Source organism: Lissotriton vulgaris, chromosome 8 (genome assembly GCF_964263255.1).
Source record: "Lissotriton vulgaris chromosome 8, aLisVul1.2, whole genome shotgun sequence".
Taxonomy (NCBI): Eukaryota; Metazoa; Chordata; class Amphibia; order Caudata; family Salamandridae; genus Lissotriton; species Lissotriton vulgaris.
In genome coordinates this window covers 697,191,251-697,206,403 of record NC_141696.1, presented here as the reverse complement: position 1 = coordinate 697,206,403, position 15,153 = coordinate 697,191,251, and the positions used below count along the sequence as shown (strand labels likewise).

The following is a 15,153-nucleotide window of genomic DNA, read 5'->3' as shown; positions in this document are numbered from 1 at the left end:
CAGATGGATCTCCCGGCCACACTCGGATCCATATGGAGCCAGTGCTTCTCTGAAAGCTGCTGGGACCATTCCACCAGTATCCTCAGCTATGCAGCTTTATAATGCAAGTGCATGTCCGGGAACCCCACCCCTCCCTCCGCTCGTGGACGCCGCATTACCGCATATGAGAGTCGCGCCCGGCCCTCTTGCCACACAAACTTCAACATCAAGGTTTTAAGCCGGCGAAAAAAGTCTAACTCCACCGGTATAGGTAGCGCCTGGAAGAGATACAAAAATTTAGGAAGGAGGACCATCTTGAGCGCGTGAATCCTACTTAGCCACGAAATGTACTTCGGTTTCCACCTCTCTAGCTCCGCGCGTATCGTCGCCAACATCGGGGGAAAGTTAGCCGAGAATAGCGAGCCCAGGGTAGAGGTCAACCGTACTCCCAGATACAACAAGGACGAAGTCGACCACGACAGTGGCGTAAGTGCTCGAACCCCGTTTACCTCCTCTGGAGGAAGAGTCAGGTTCAGAATATACGATTTGTCGAAGTTGACCCTGAATCCCGCTACCGCTTCAAAGTCAGAGAGTACCGTGTGAATATGGGGCAACGACAGCACCGGGTCTCCTACCGACAGCAACACATCATCCGCGAACAGCGAAATCTTATGCTGTTCACCCGTGAAGGGAAGGCCCAAGATTTGTTCCTTCTCCCGAATCGCAAGGGCCAACGGCTCAATACTTAAAGCGAAGAGGAGTGGGGAGAGTGGACATCCCTGACGCGTTCCGCGCGAATGATGGAAGCATCCGGATCTATGTCCATTAATCATCACCCTAGATGTGGGATGCTGTAGTTAGCCTCAATCCTTCGTATGAAGTGGGGAGAGAACCCGAAGGCTTCCAGAGTGCGATGCAAGAAACCCCAATTGACGCGGTCAAAGGCTTTTTTCCGCGTCGAGCCCCACTAATACCGCCGGTATGTGGAATCTGTTGGCCTTCTCAATCAGATGGATCACTCGCCTCAGGTTGTCATGAGTCTGCCGACCTTTTATGAATCCGGACTGGTCCGGGTGAATGAGGGCTGGCATCAAATCCTGTAGCCTACTTGCGATGATAGAAGAGTACAATTTAGCGTCCAGATTGAGGAGAGCTATCGGGCGATAAGACGCGCATTTGGTAAGGTCTTTCCCCGGTTTGGGGAGAACGGTAATCAGGGCCTCGGCCATAGTCTCATAGGTTCTTCCATCAGATGCCATCCCATTAAAGAGGGAGACCAGGCAATCGCACAGCTCTGACGCAAACGTTTTGTTTGTAAAACAGGGCAGTATAGCCATCAGGGCCTGGGGCTTTGTGGAGTTTCAGAGCCTTGATGGCGTCCAGTACCTCCTCCCTAGTGATGGGGGCAGACAGCAAGTCATTCCATTCTCAGGAGACCCGTGGTATAGGAAGACCGTACAAGAACGCGGACTGGGCCTCCGGATCAAGGGCGTCGCCTGTATAGAGATCGGTGTAAAAGCGGCCGAAAAGAGCCGCCTTGTCTGCATCCCGGTGCTGCACAGAACCCGTGTGATCCTGTATACCCCCAATGTAATCCTTCTCCCGCTTGTCTCGGAGTTGCCGGGCCAAGTGCCGCCCCACTTTGTTCCCCTGAGAGTAGGAGACGCGTCTGAGGCTCAGGAGAGTAAATTCAGCCTGATTGTTGTTGTGGGCTCTCAATTTCCCCCTCACCGCTGTCAGGGGTCGGAGTGTCACCCTAGACGGATTCGATTTGTGTGCTTGTTCCAAAATGGCGAGTTCCGCCTCCAGGTCTTCCCTCTCCTTCCTCCGAAGTTTGTTGAGGTTCGCATTGAGGGCTAGGCACACGCCCCGCAACGAGGCCCAAGTGTTATACACCGAGGTGTCAGATGGTGGGTTAAGAGCCAAGAAGTCTCCTATAGCCCTCTGCAGCTCCTTACAGGACACCTCATCCCGCACCAACGCTGCCGGGAAGTACCATTTCCGCCAACCGTCCCCCCCCACTGGCCAGTGCAATCCAAGAACCACCAGGCTATGATCAGATACTGAGAGTGGAAAAACGCTGGAGACTCGGACATCCCCCCTAAGGGCCTGACTAACAAAGATATGGTCTATACGAGAGTAAGATCGATGGACATGGGAAAAGAAAGTATAATCCTTGGTTTGAGGGTGCAAAAAACGCCAGCTGTCCACCAACCCCAGCGCGCCCACCTGCCGTTGCGTTTCATCCGAAAAGACCCCAGAGTCTGCCCTTTGAGCTCTCGAACTGTCCATGTCCCTGTCCCACACCATGTTGAAGTCCCCCAAGAGGAACAAGTGCCCTTCTACAAAATCCCCCACCTTGTCCAGCAACTCCTGTAAAAATCTATTCGGTCTAGCATTGGGAGCATAAACTACCACAAAAGTACACTGTCGACCATATAATGACCCCTTCACCATTAACCAACGACCTTCTCACCCCCAGAGGCTGAAAGTTAAGGGACGCCCGGAACAGGAGAGCCACCCCCCTATGCTTGGTGGACGCTGACGCCCTATAAATGAGGGGGAAGTGTCTGTGCCGGAGTCTAAGTTCATCTTTCTTAGCTAAGTGAGTTTCCTGGAGGCCCACTACATCAAGATGATGATCCGACAGGTACTTCCATAGCTTCTGGCGCTTCTGTGGAGAATTGAGACCCTTCACATTCCAAGTACCCACATTAACAGGCATAATGAAATAGTAAACCCCTGTGCTGTGTGCCCAGTAGGGTGATCGGTGCCCGCCCCCGACCTTCTCCGACAACCACTCCATCCGCCCCGGGCCAGTCCCATCTCTAAGCACCCCCATCCAACCCCCAAGCCCTCTCTCCCACCACAAGTCTCGCGTTTCCAGGCCCCCCAGAGGCCAGTCGTCCAATGCAAGGTACAGGATGACCAGCAGAGCATAACACAGTGACAACACCTGAGTAGAAACACCAGTATCAATGACCCGCCCAATACCCTTCCATAGGGAAAAGCACACATCCCACACATCCATCGGTCGCCACCACCCCTCCACCCCCCTTCCCCCCTGACCCCCAGTGCCCCCCCTACGCAATCCCCCCCCCCCCCGGCACCTCCCCCCCCCCCCCCCCCCCCCCTGCAAACTGAAGAACAGGAAAAACATTAACAGAGAACACAGTGCACTGAACCTGAACATTGTACTCCGCAGTTCCATTAGTCCGTAGTCCGTAAGGTCCTCCCCGGCCTGGGGATGGGGTTGGGGCACAGAAGTAGTGTCTCCCAGGGCCACGGTCCGGGGTGTCTTCTCCAAAAGTACAATCAACCCACAGGACCCCAGAGCATGTGCCCCTCCGGCACCAAAGCATCAGCGGCCCATGGCTCAGGCCGCGCCCGAGCTCTGCTGGGAATCTGCCAGTGTGGCCGATGCCACCGTTGCCACTGCTTCCCCCCTCTCCTGTAGACTAGCAGTGCGGTCCGGCCGCACCCGGTCCGGGGACGGGCCCACCCTATGCCATGAGGAGGACCGGCGGCGCCTCCGCAACGGTGAAGTGTTCGCCTCTTGTGCTGACGTGGCATCTTCGAGGCCCAAAAAATCCTTTGCTACTTGAAGAGAACGAATCTGCGCCAGTCTATTTTGCCACCTAAAGATGATGCGGAAAGGATGACCCCACGAGTAGGAGATATTGCGTTCCCGCAGGAAGGAGGTCACAGGGCGGAACTCACGTCTCTTCTGGAGGGTCGATGCCGCCAGGTCCTGGTCTTGGTAGAGCTGCGGACGGTGCTCCCTGAATTGTAAAGAGGGGATGGCTCTGGCCTTTCGCAGGATGCGTTCCTTCAACTGGAAGTCGTGGACACAAGCAAGGATGTCCGAAGGAGGTCCCCCTCCTCGCCTGGGCAGGCCGACTCTATCCATCCTAATGTCCTGCACCTCCTCCTCATCCAAGATCTGTAGGAAGAGCGCCTGGACATAGCCACGTAGGTCCCCCGTTTCACCATCCCAAGGCACAGCGCGGATGCGAATGTTGTTCCTCCGGGAACGGTTCTCCAGGTCCTCCGTGTGGGTCTGGAGGTCTAAATTTTAATCTGTGAGTCGGATGATGTCTTGCTGCAACTGGTGGACATCATTTGCCACACTCAAGTCATGATCCTCCAGTGTTGCGACCCTCTCTCCAATGCCATCCACATCCCTCCTCACTTCCCGGAGATCCGATGCCAACTGGGCCCGAAGTTCAGAGATGTCTTCTTTGATAGAGGTGAAGAGCTCAGTCATAAAGACCTTGGTGGCGGGGGCATCGTCATCTGACTGCTTGGACGATCCGCTGGCTCCGTGATGTATACCACCACCAGACTTCCCGCTATAACTGGAGAGGAGGACTGAGGGCAAGGCGACCCTCCAGCCAACTCAGTCAGAGATCTGCACTCCTACCTCTCCTCCAGCGAGCACTCCAGAGACTTCGCCCCAGAAGACACCCCTGCAAAGTCTCCGTCAAGCCACCTGCTGTGTCCAACAATGGGGGAGCCAGGTGTTGCGAGACCCCGAGCTCAGGCCAGGTAGGTGGGCCCAGAAACGGTAGCTAGCAAGCGTCCAGCTGGGGCAGCACCGTAGCAATGGCCTCCCGGTAAGAGGGCCCTCCTCCTTCTCTCCCAGGATCCCCCCAAGCAGAGGACAGTCCGAGACCGCTAAGCGCCAAAGGAGTAGGCCGCGTGGCACAATCTGCAGCGCGACCCTGCCGCCACCTCAGGGCAGGGAGCCCGGGCCCTGCACTAACTCCAGGTCGGGGATCCGCAGGCCTCAAATCGCCGACATGCACCGCTGCTCCACTCGACTCCTCCGACCTTCTGATGTCTTCTGCCCCTCCTGCGTCACACAGAGGGACGCCGCAGGACCCCCGCAGGTAAGGCAATCAGGCAGGGTAGCTCGCCCCGGGTTCAGAGCAGATGCGGCGCCGGCGCAGCACCGCGGCCGCCGCTCCCATCGGCTCCAGCCGTCCCGCCTCGCCAGCACTCGTTCCCGGCCACTATGGAGCCCTTCAGGCAGCCGCTCCTCCCCGATGGTAGGCGGTAGGTCCGGCAAGTGGCGGGACGGGAGCCGCGAGCTCGAAGCCCGCCGCGGCCCCCCGCTGAAATCCCGATTGCGCCGCTACGTGTCCGGGGGCCCGGCCCTCTTCGCTACGCAAGGCCGAGGCTTCCAGGCCGCAGCACGCCGCAAGGCTGAAGGTCACTGGGCCTCCACTCGCTGCCGCTCCACAGTCCGCGCCAGGCGGCCCCCGCTCCCGCTGACTGCACCGGTCGCTGCTCCTCCGCTTCGGGGATTCTCCGCAGGGCTCCGGCGGCAGTCAACACGCCACCTGGCAGGCAAATACAGAGCTTAGAAGGGCCAGGCGCCGGAGAGACACGAAAGAGCGTCTCACTCCGTTGCCATCTTGGCCACGCCCCCCTTCAACTTTTTTTTATATTATCTACTTAATAAATGGCCACTCCATCTGCAGCAGTCCATGCTCAGACTCGGGTAAGCTAGTGCAGCTCGCTTTCGTCCTGGGCCTTGAGACAGCGGTGCAATGTCTCTGTAGCTCCAGAAGGCACAACCTGGGATGTACAGCCAGGACGGGATTGAAGTGTTACAAGCTCTTTGACTGAGTACGGGGTGATCATATACCTCTTTTTTTCAAGTTACAAAGGCCATGTGTGGGACGAGCATTCACAACACAACTTGTCGGTGCAAAGGAAATGGAATGGGTGTGGTAGCAGCAACAACTTGGTGAAAGCGGGGAATGGGCCGAAGCCTTTAAGATCTTATTCCACACAGGAGACTTGTGACTGAGAACTGGGCTGACTGAGAATGAGTATGTCCTTTCAATTAATTGTGCTAACCGGCAGCCGACCTACAGCCAAATGTTAAAGAGTTAAAAATAGAACCATGTTCTAGATGTCTTAGTAATGTCCATGCTTAAGATTACTGGACGACTCCATGCCACAGACGAAGCAACAATCCAGTTAAGGCCTTTCCTTTAACAGATCCCTGTTTTCATTAATTTTAGCTTAATAGGACCAACTGATATGAACCAGGACTGCAACTCCCAGAATGCACAATTAAGACAAAATTGAGCACAAGACTGCTACGTTCTTGGTGTCATGGAGTTATTTGATATTCTTACTGCAGCTGCATCTTCAGAGGGCCATCTTCGTGACAATGAGTTTCACTGGATTTCATAATTGCACCTAATAAATAAAATGTAATACATGCCTGACCTTATACAACACACTTTGAAGCGCGCTCTAAAAACTGAGCTTTTCTTTCCAATAATTGTTTCAGGCCTCGTACAAGCCACCATACTCAGATTCACCCCTATAGTCTTGGGGACAAGACTGTTTGGTTATCCATATAATATCCCTTGACTTTGATTTTATGGCCCAATGCATTCTGGCAAGTATAGTCTTGGTTTATTTCAATTGCACTAACACCTGACAGCCGAGCGTTTTAAAAAGAAAGCCCTGGGCTAAACATATCATCCCTCTCTGGAGGGAGAGCCAACAAATTAACTGGAAAAGCTGAAGCACGGGTGTTAAGAGTTCGTCCACTTGCAGACCCATGAAAACAGCTGGGCTGTAAATCATTGCAGCCGATGTTTTTTTAAATTAAAGCATGTGTTTATTTCTGTAACACACACACGTTTTTCACATTAGTGCATGACACTATTAGTATTATAGTTGGAGCAACGTGTTATAAAATCAAATATGAGAGAGGTTTTTGTTCAGCGCATATCCAGAAGTATGTATTTGAAAGTCCTCCTATGATAATAAACTGTTACCCCGCAGATCGCTTTAATTGGTAGCGGCAAGATAGCCTCTGTGTTGCTAGCTCTTTGCTGTGCCTTTCCCGTGTAGTCATCTATGTTACAGGGACCCCAGTGGCTCTTGCAGCCTGCCATGCCAACCCGGTTTACACACATTTTTAAATCCGCCCTAATGACTATCGACAGTAAACAAACAGGTTGAGGCGGAGTGAGAGGCTTGCTGGTATGTTGTGCATGGATAGCTGGGAAGTTAATAATAAAAAAAAAGTCTTCAGTACAAGTGCTAAAAAGTGCACACTTCAAAAGTAATACATCGCAGGAAGGCTAGACTGGTCCTTAATCTAAGCAGACACAGTGTGATGACAGAGCCCTGTCCCTCCACCCTGCGCTCTGGATCCACAACTTGTGCATTGTGTTGTTCATCCCTCGGTGTGTAAAGAGAATCGATCATTTGTGCACACGGCATGGTGTGGGGGCATTGTTGCCGGCAAAGCACCTGCTCGGTCTTCGGTGCAGGCTGTGCTGAAGAGAGCCTGTGCATAATCCCTGCTTCAGAGACTGTGGGCTTTTAAAGAAGCGTGGTACAGAAGGCTAAAAGCGCTCGTACAAGGGTACATCAAAAACGCCATATGTAAACAAAAATGTTTAGATAACAATGAAAATGTGACAGATTCTCACAGAAACACATTAAAATGATATATCATTATTATCTATTTACTCACGAAAAAGTATGCTATTGAAATAAAGTATTTGGCCGTGAACGGGTGGCTTTGACTTTTGTACAAAAAGATTGACACTATAACGCCTGACCTTTTAAAAATGACATGCCGATGACAAAAGACCAAAACATTGCACCTTTCAGAGAAAAGATTGAACAGTAATGAGTTTAAAGGGCTAAGTTGTCCTGGTACAAGTACCTAGAAATAGCTTGAGTTCCTGGCAAGCCGCCGGTCTGATTTGGCGCGAAATCCGGAAGTCCGGAAGCGTCATGCCTGTTGTGGGGAGGGACCTCCGCCTTCTTCGGGACGCCCGTGCCGAGAGGACAGTGGTGACGCGGGGCTCCCATGCCTAAGGGAGCGCCCCGCTGTGGTGGCAGAAGTAAGGAGAAGCCTTGACTCAGAAATGGCGGCTGAGGCCGTCGATGCAAGTGCGGGGCTCCCATGAGTGAGGGAAGCCCCGCGTGTGCCACGTCAATGGAGGCGGAGGAGATGACACCAGGGGAGTCCTGAGATGGAGCCGTTAGCAGCCACAAGGGAGCACGGTAAGTGGGGCTTGGTTGTACCATGGGGGCTGGTGCGTGTGTTTGTTCTTGAGTAATCCAGTAAGCGTGCATTGGTTGGGGGTGGCTGGTGCGTGTGTGCGTGGCTGGTGCGTGTGTGTGCTGCTGGGGCGGCTGATGAGTGTGTGCGCACGGCACCAGGTTACACGTGCACATCTAATCCATTAAATGCAAGCGCGTCCACAGACCCCAATCGCCAAAGCCCTGCGCGTGCCCCGGTCTGTACCACTTCGCTGGCAAGTCGCTGACAATAGATCTCGCTGGCGACAGCGCTTTCGCGCTGCATGCCAGGCGAGACCTAAAAAGCACTACCGAAGGTAAGTAACTTGTTCTTTAAGTTTGAATGGATTCCACAAACCTCATCATTTAAATTGCCTCTCACTTCAAAGTGCTGCATTTACAAACAGCAGGCATCTTGCACTCAGTGGCCTGTATACACGGGCCATATTTATAACAGAAAAATATAGCCATTTGTTTAACTAGGAGTAATTTAATGTAAAGAAACATGCTTAATAAAATATTAAGACGTAGTAGGCTCAATTGAAAGTGGGAAAAAACATCAACTCAATGTTTCATAGACATATTTGTATCCACTTTAAATTTCTCCCATTTGAAAATTAATGGCTGTATTTTTCGTTTATAAATATGGCATGGTATCTACTGGCCAATGGGAGCAAGAAGCCTACTTTTTGTAAATGCAAAACTTTGAAATGGGCTACAATTAAAATGAAGTGTCAACTTAATCATTAAGTTAACTTTTCATTTAATTTTCTTCCATTTAAAAGCATTCAGAAACATGAATTTGTTCTAATACTCCAATATTGAGTTGACAAGTACTGGCGTACTGAAGGACTCAGTGCTTCAGTTCTACACCTCTGTGCCCTGGGTCATAAATCTGACTCCAGAATTGCTTATTATCAGGCCCTGCTAGCTGCACCCTGAGGATAATAATAACAAAAATAAACACAGCCTTCCCTTAACTTTACAAGGAAAATGTGAAACTGTTTGTATTTAAAAATGAGCTCAAGGCTGTGAGCTACTCTGTAGGTGCCTGTGAGCTACCGGTAGCTTGTGTTCGACTGGTTGGAGACACCTGATCGACAGGCACGAGAAGTTGCAGCTTCTTCTACACCTATTACCGCTCGGCTGATTGCTCCTCTGGGTTAAAAAAATGATTTGGCATCGGTGGTCCGAAGGATTCAGTTATTTGCAGCTTCCAAAGAGAAGCTAGAAAACCAATTACTAAGAATATAGAAAGACAAGCACTCAAGCATGACGCGCTTTGAAACGGAAGCCCTTCCTTCACTGCTCAAACAAGGGCACCCAGCAATTTCAAGGCACAACAAGGGATATTGTTTGCTATATACTACACTTGCAAGTTTGTGATCAAGGTTCATCTAGCTGTAGTAGGGGCGTATAGACAAATTCAGTTTATTTTTTTTTAATTCCTGTCATTAAACCAGTAATGGAAGGACTTAAGCAACATTCTACATAGAGCTCCATCTATTCCATTATTGGCAAACCTTCTTGTAAGGTTAGTGGGCCTGCCGTTCAAACCACTGCACTTAAGTCTGGTACAATTTGTTTCTTTCAAAAAGGCTTTACTGGTTGAAGTTAAGCCCCTTCATAGGGTTAATGAACTGGAAGCCTTAGCATTTGAGGAACACTTTCTTCAAGTATACAAGGATGGGGTGGTTCTCAGAACTAGCACTCGATTCCTTCCTAAAGTAGTCTCACTATTTCATCCCAATCAGACAACTGACCTACAGTTTTTTTTATATCCATAAAAGGGCGCTACCTTAACTTGATTTCAAAAGAGATTGAAAATCATCTGTTAATCACACAAACACTGTTGGAAAGACTAAGTAACTGTTTGTTGTTTTTGCATAATCTGATCTAGCCAACCCAATTTCAACCTAGCATTTCTAGGCGATGTATGTAATAAGTGCATTCAGCAATGTTAAGCTACAGAAAAATGTATATTGCCCTCTGTTCCAAAGGCACATTCCTCTAAAAATAGGAGCCACTATGGCATTTACAGGCAACATATCATTAATGTATATATATTTAAAGCTGTATTAAAAAGATCATTTAAAATATCTTCCATTCTTACTAGCAAGGCAGCACTTTAAAAGGAAGACACATTTTTTTAGTGTGTGCATATCATTTTATCTACAGTTATGCATGCTGCAATTGGCAAACTTTACTTACCTTTAACAACTGGTTTGCATCCTGTAGTGTTGTAGATTCTAACACACACATCCTGCCTCCCTGGATGCAAGTTCACATAACATGTAATTGACATAATGTGCATTACATACATTTCCAGTTCACGAACATTGTATTGCTTAGCACGATCTGAGTTGGGTCTTTGCCCTGGGACATTGTGGGTTTCAGTGAGAAATATTGGAAGTCACCTCAAAACATAAACTTCTTCTTTGAAGAAAAACAACTTCTAATGAGCTAAGTCCGATGCTAGATTGCAGGAGTGTGCAAAGCATGTGAATCTACATCACTACAGGCTGCACACCAATTGTCAGTCAAGTCATGTTTTCCTTATGAGTATATTCTGTTGAGGAACTTGAATGCTTTTTCATAGAGATAAATGTAGCATACATACTGGTCCCTCCTTTTTTCCTAAGGTTGGATATTATTTCCAATTCAACCAATCTGTGCATTTGTCAGAGAGTCTTGCTAATTCCATACTGCCAGTTAAGCAACCTTTGCATATAATAGAAGTTCTCCGATTTGTCTGGCATTGTAAAGTCAGAGCGAAACATTTCATATGCTTAAAACTGTTGTGCTTTATAGACGAATGGAGCCATATGTCAATTTAGAATTTATTTAGACATATGCTGTCTCTTATAGATGTTTGTGCTATCAGAATGTTAACTGACTCCATTGGGGAAAGACGGAGTACAGGTCTTACTGTGACTTTTTTCAGTGTTTTGACTGGTCTAGAATTTGTTTTCCAAGGATATTGATGCAAGTTGGGTATTAAAATGTGTGTGTAGACTAACCTAGTTTCCAGTATTTGTAAGACTTTGTTCCTTATGATTTTCCAGGATTGCAGAAGAACTAGCATTGCTGTTAACCATAATAAAAAGTCACTCTAATTATGGCAATTTCAACTGCTCAGAAATATCAACAAGATGTGTAGTTGTACCATTATATGTTCAGCTATGCTCTTGCTCAGTCTGCACATCACAATAACTGAGAAAAAGTTAGTGCCCTGAACTAAAATATTTATTGTGATTTGCTTTCAGAGTTCCAGGAAAGATGTACCCGAAGACACCTTCATAACAGACAGGCCATCTGATGAAAAAGATGACAGGTAAGTTCTATAAATACATTTTTCATAATATGCATTATTATTTTATGAAAACCAACTGCTGCATGTATTGGTTAGGCTGGTTAACTATGTGTGCATTGATGTATATGTGTGTATTGATGAATAGAAGAAACACTACCCATTATCCAGAGCCAATTAATGCAGTTGCTAGTGCAAATATAAAGTGAGTTTACCCCAGAGGTGTGCTCCTCACTGACAATTATCCACTTTTTTAAGCTTCAGTTCCACTCTTAGGAATTATTCTCTCAAGGTTATTGTCCTAATCCAAATAGAATGTACATTTTGTAGCTTCAACAATGAATTCTTATGGATGTCACAATAATCAATAGCATTTACATCCATTTTTGTGGTTTTGTTGCATTGAGAAATAATAGCACTTCACAAGTAGCTGTACTAGACACATTTCCATGTTGTAGAAACATAGCAAAATATCTCCACTCTGTTGTGCTTCTTTCTCCCACTTCTAGTCAGTACAGCCAAGATTGTTGTACCAAAAGGTGTGTGTATCAAACTTTCTAAATCGGGATAGACACTTTTATTTCAGTTGATGCCTCCTGAAACAAGATGAGTATGCTTTTTCTAGATTTAACTAGCTTCTAGTTTAAATAGGTCCCTTAAATTTCTGCTTTTTGGTAGGTGGGTTGTGGTCGGTGCTTTGTTTCCCCAACACTGTCAATAACTTGTATTTAGGATACTATTCCTTCTGCACGTTTATATTTCATAAAATCCAAACGCAGACTGGGACACTAAAAACTTTAAATTATGCCATGGCACCACTTACGTGACAGCATGTTCAAAGGTTGTTAGGCAATGCTTGTTGACAGTGACAATACCCTGCATATAAATGTCACCTCCCCACCTCTGTCCTTTCAGCTTCCTTTTCCACCCAGGTGATGAGACTACAGAATGCATGGGAGGGACGTCCATCCACTCCAAATATCATAAAAGCTCTTTTTCCATGTACTTTTTTCTTGTATATTTATTTTCTGATCACCATAAGTAAGTGACCATAGTGGTTGAAACCCCCAAGTGCAAGAAGGTGATGTCAAGCACCATGGTGCTTTGGTGTTAGTTAAGATATTCAAAAGTTTGATGATTATTTGTGCATTACCCCAAGGACAGGGAGATGACTCCCAGGGTGGGCATCCCGGCCTCAGAGTAATAGACTTGATCCTCCTGTGGAGGGCCCTGTCCTTCCATCAGGGTCATTCAGCGAGATATGCTTTTAAAACCATCACAGAACAAATCTAAGTCCCGTAACAAATTCCACTTTTTAAGATCAGTAGTAACTCAAATGAGAAATAACTTTGTAATTGTAAACCCCAATGTGTTTTTTCCACATTGTGGAACCAAGTCTGTAGTGCTGCAGATGTGGGAGAGTTCAGCGGTGCTACTCAGATTTACAATTGATAAACTTATATAGAGGATTGTGTCTGATTTGCCCTGGTTAATCTACAGCCATAATGATACTCCATTTCAAATGTGAGCTGCAGGCTGAATTCAGGTTCATTAAATATATCAATATGCCTTCTCTCTACAATGATATTATTGGCTGTATTGATTTACAGTGAGGCACAGTGTTTTATCTCTGTCCTAATATTTGTGACATGTTGTTCCTTAGCGAGTGTGAAGGGGAGTGGGGAAAGTGGTCAACTCTTCTTGGTCCCTCTCTGCAATTCTGTCGGTGGATATGTAGTATTGTTCTTATATACTGTAGAACCCGGGTTGGTCTATAACAGGTGGCCATTCTTTGCTCATTAATATTCTCAGAATCTCAAAAGTTGCAGGCCACCACTAGTGTTTAGCTGAACACTCATGCCTCTCCAAAGAGGGAAGTACAAAAAACTGCCAGCAGTGCTAAGCACTGTCCATGGCCAAGCTACCTCTCTCAGAGCCACACCAGTCCCAATGTGGGCAACCTGGCACTCGAGGCAAGCTGCACCATGAAATATGTGTCCCTGCTACCTGCCACATGGAGGAGTAGCAGCACATAGCATTAGTTTCCATAATCTGGCTGTAGAGTTTGCCTCAATGCAATTCTGTATAAGACCCCTTCGTAGATGCTCTAACCTCAAAGTTGAAAACAAGAGAGTTGCCTCTGCCTTGAGTCCTGGAGTAGATTCTGCCTTCGCTAGGGATTCTCTGCCATCTGTGATGCATCTCCGAAAGCCAAATCTGCTTGTGATTCTCCGCCATCTGTGGTGCAACTTTGAAAAGCCAGAAGATCAGTTCATGTTAATTTAGTCAAGACAAGGAAACCCAATAGGATCACTGCGGACCGCAGGTAATTATTATTACTATGCAAAGAACAGTGGTCCTCAGTTTAGGAAACAGTGTAAACAAATTCATTTATAGACCACAATGAGTACTATAAGTTTGAATCCAATGTCCAGCCGGACATGGAATGTTTATTTCGTAAATGTAGTAGAATTTATAAATAATAGAACAAACACGAATCAAGAGGGCACAGTCTTGTACCCAGTGTGAGGGAAAGAAAAATTGAAAGAAAGGGAAAAGAGTCAGGCAATAACTTTTTGGAGCATAACGTGGCTTGCATCTTAATACATAGTACTACAATCTCAAAACGACAGTGACTGCAATATATTAACAATAGTACAATTTGCGACACTGTATATGAAAAGTCGACGTTTCGATCCCTTGACCCTATACTAACGGGATCATCATCAGGACCAATAATAATTGCCAGGTTGTGAGATTTAATATTAACGCCTGTAAGGATAAGGAGAGAAAAGGAAAGGAAGGTTCAGGTGAGTCACCTGTAATTCGATATACAACTTTGCATGCAGCAATTGAAAGAACAACCGTGTATAGACATATTTACATTCGTGAAGTTAGGTATTTACAACAGATGAAAACCATACTGTTCGCAGAGGGGTCACGGCCGGCACTTCCGTCTCTACTAAACCTGACCCAACCAGCACTTCTGACCTTGGGCCTTGTTCAGCTTTTGTCATTTTCATAACTGTTGGGCCTTCAAGTAAGGATAATTCCTCTTTGGATATGTCTTTTATGCCACCTCCCCGCACAGTGGCTTGCCTGATATGGAGGACACTTATCTGGAGGCTAGTACTAGAACCATCCAGATGCTACCATTCTTTCACAGCCAAGGCGCTGTACATTACAACATATTGACTGGGGACATCTGTGCCCTGGCTGCCACAGAACATCCCCCACACAAAAACATGTCTGACCATTGAAACCCCTGGAAATCTGGAACACTGCCAACTCAGTAATTTGAGGACACATACCGTTTTTCCAAGGACAGCCAAAGCACTATGTCTGGAATTCCCCCAGATCATTATTTGGTGCGGAAATCTGCTTCCCTTAAGGGCAAAGCAGCATTGTCTGCTCCAGTCTCCACCTCTGGCATGAGCCTGCCCACTACATTTTTGTGAGCTGGATTATGCACAGGAAGTTTACTGGTTCATGTTGAACTTGGTTAAAGTAGCTGTGGAGACCTTGTTGAGGTTGCCGCCAGGACCATGAATTCAAGTCTGGCCTCTCCCTGACTGTCATGAATCATGTCCTTGGACCTTAAACTTGGAGGGCCAGGAGAAATCCATTAGCCTCTAATTTTATGCAAAAAACTTGTTTGATCCCATGATTCATGAGGTCCTTAAGCAGAAAAAGAGTATAGTCACTGTCATCCAGGTACTAACTAGCAATATCTCCTCCTTTTCCATCTGGAAAAGATCTTGCATTCTGTAAAGATTAGCGAAGCTTTATGACCC

General features: G+C 47.3%; 1 protein-coding gene across 2 annotated transcripts in view; it reads left to right on the top strand.

Moving 5' to 3' along the window:
- Positions 1 to 15,153, top strand: part of OFD1 (OFD1 centriole and centriolar satellite protein) — a 718,676-nt gene that overhangs the window by 599,499 nt on the left and 104,024 nt on the right. For both annotated transcript variants that reach the window (XM_086934564.1, XM_086934563.1), the window contains exon 22: positions 11,316 to 11,383. In XM_086934564.1, coding sequence (XP_086790690.1) covers positions 11,316 to 11,383 — 68 coding nt within the window. The remainder of the gene's footprint in view (positions 1 to 11,315; positions 11,384 to 15,153) is intronic.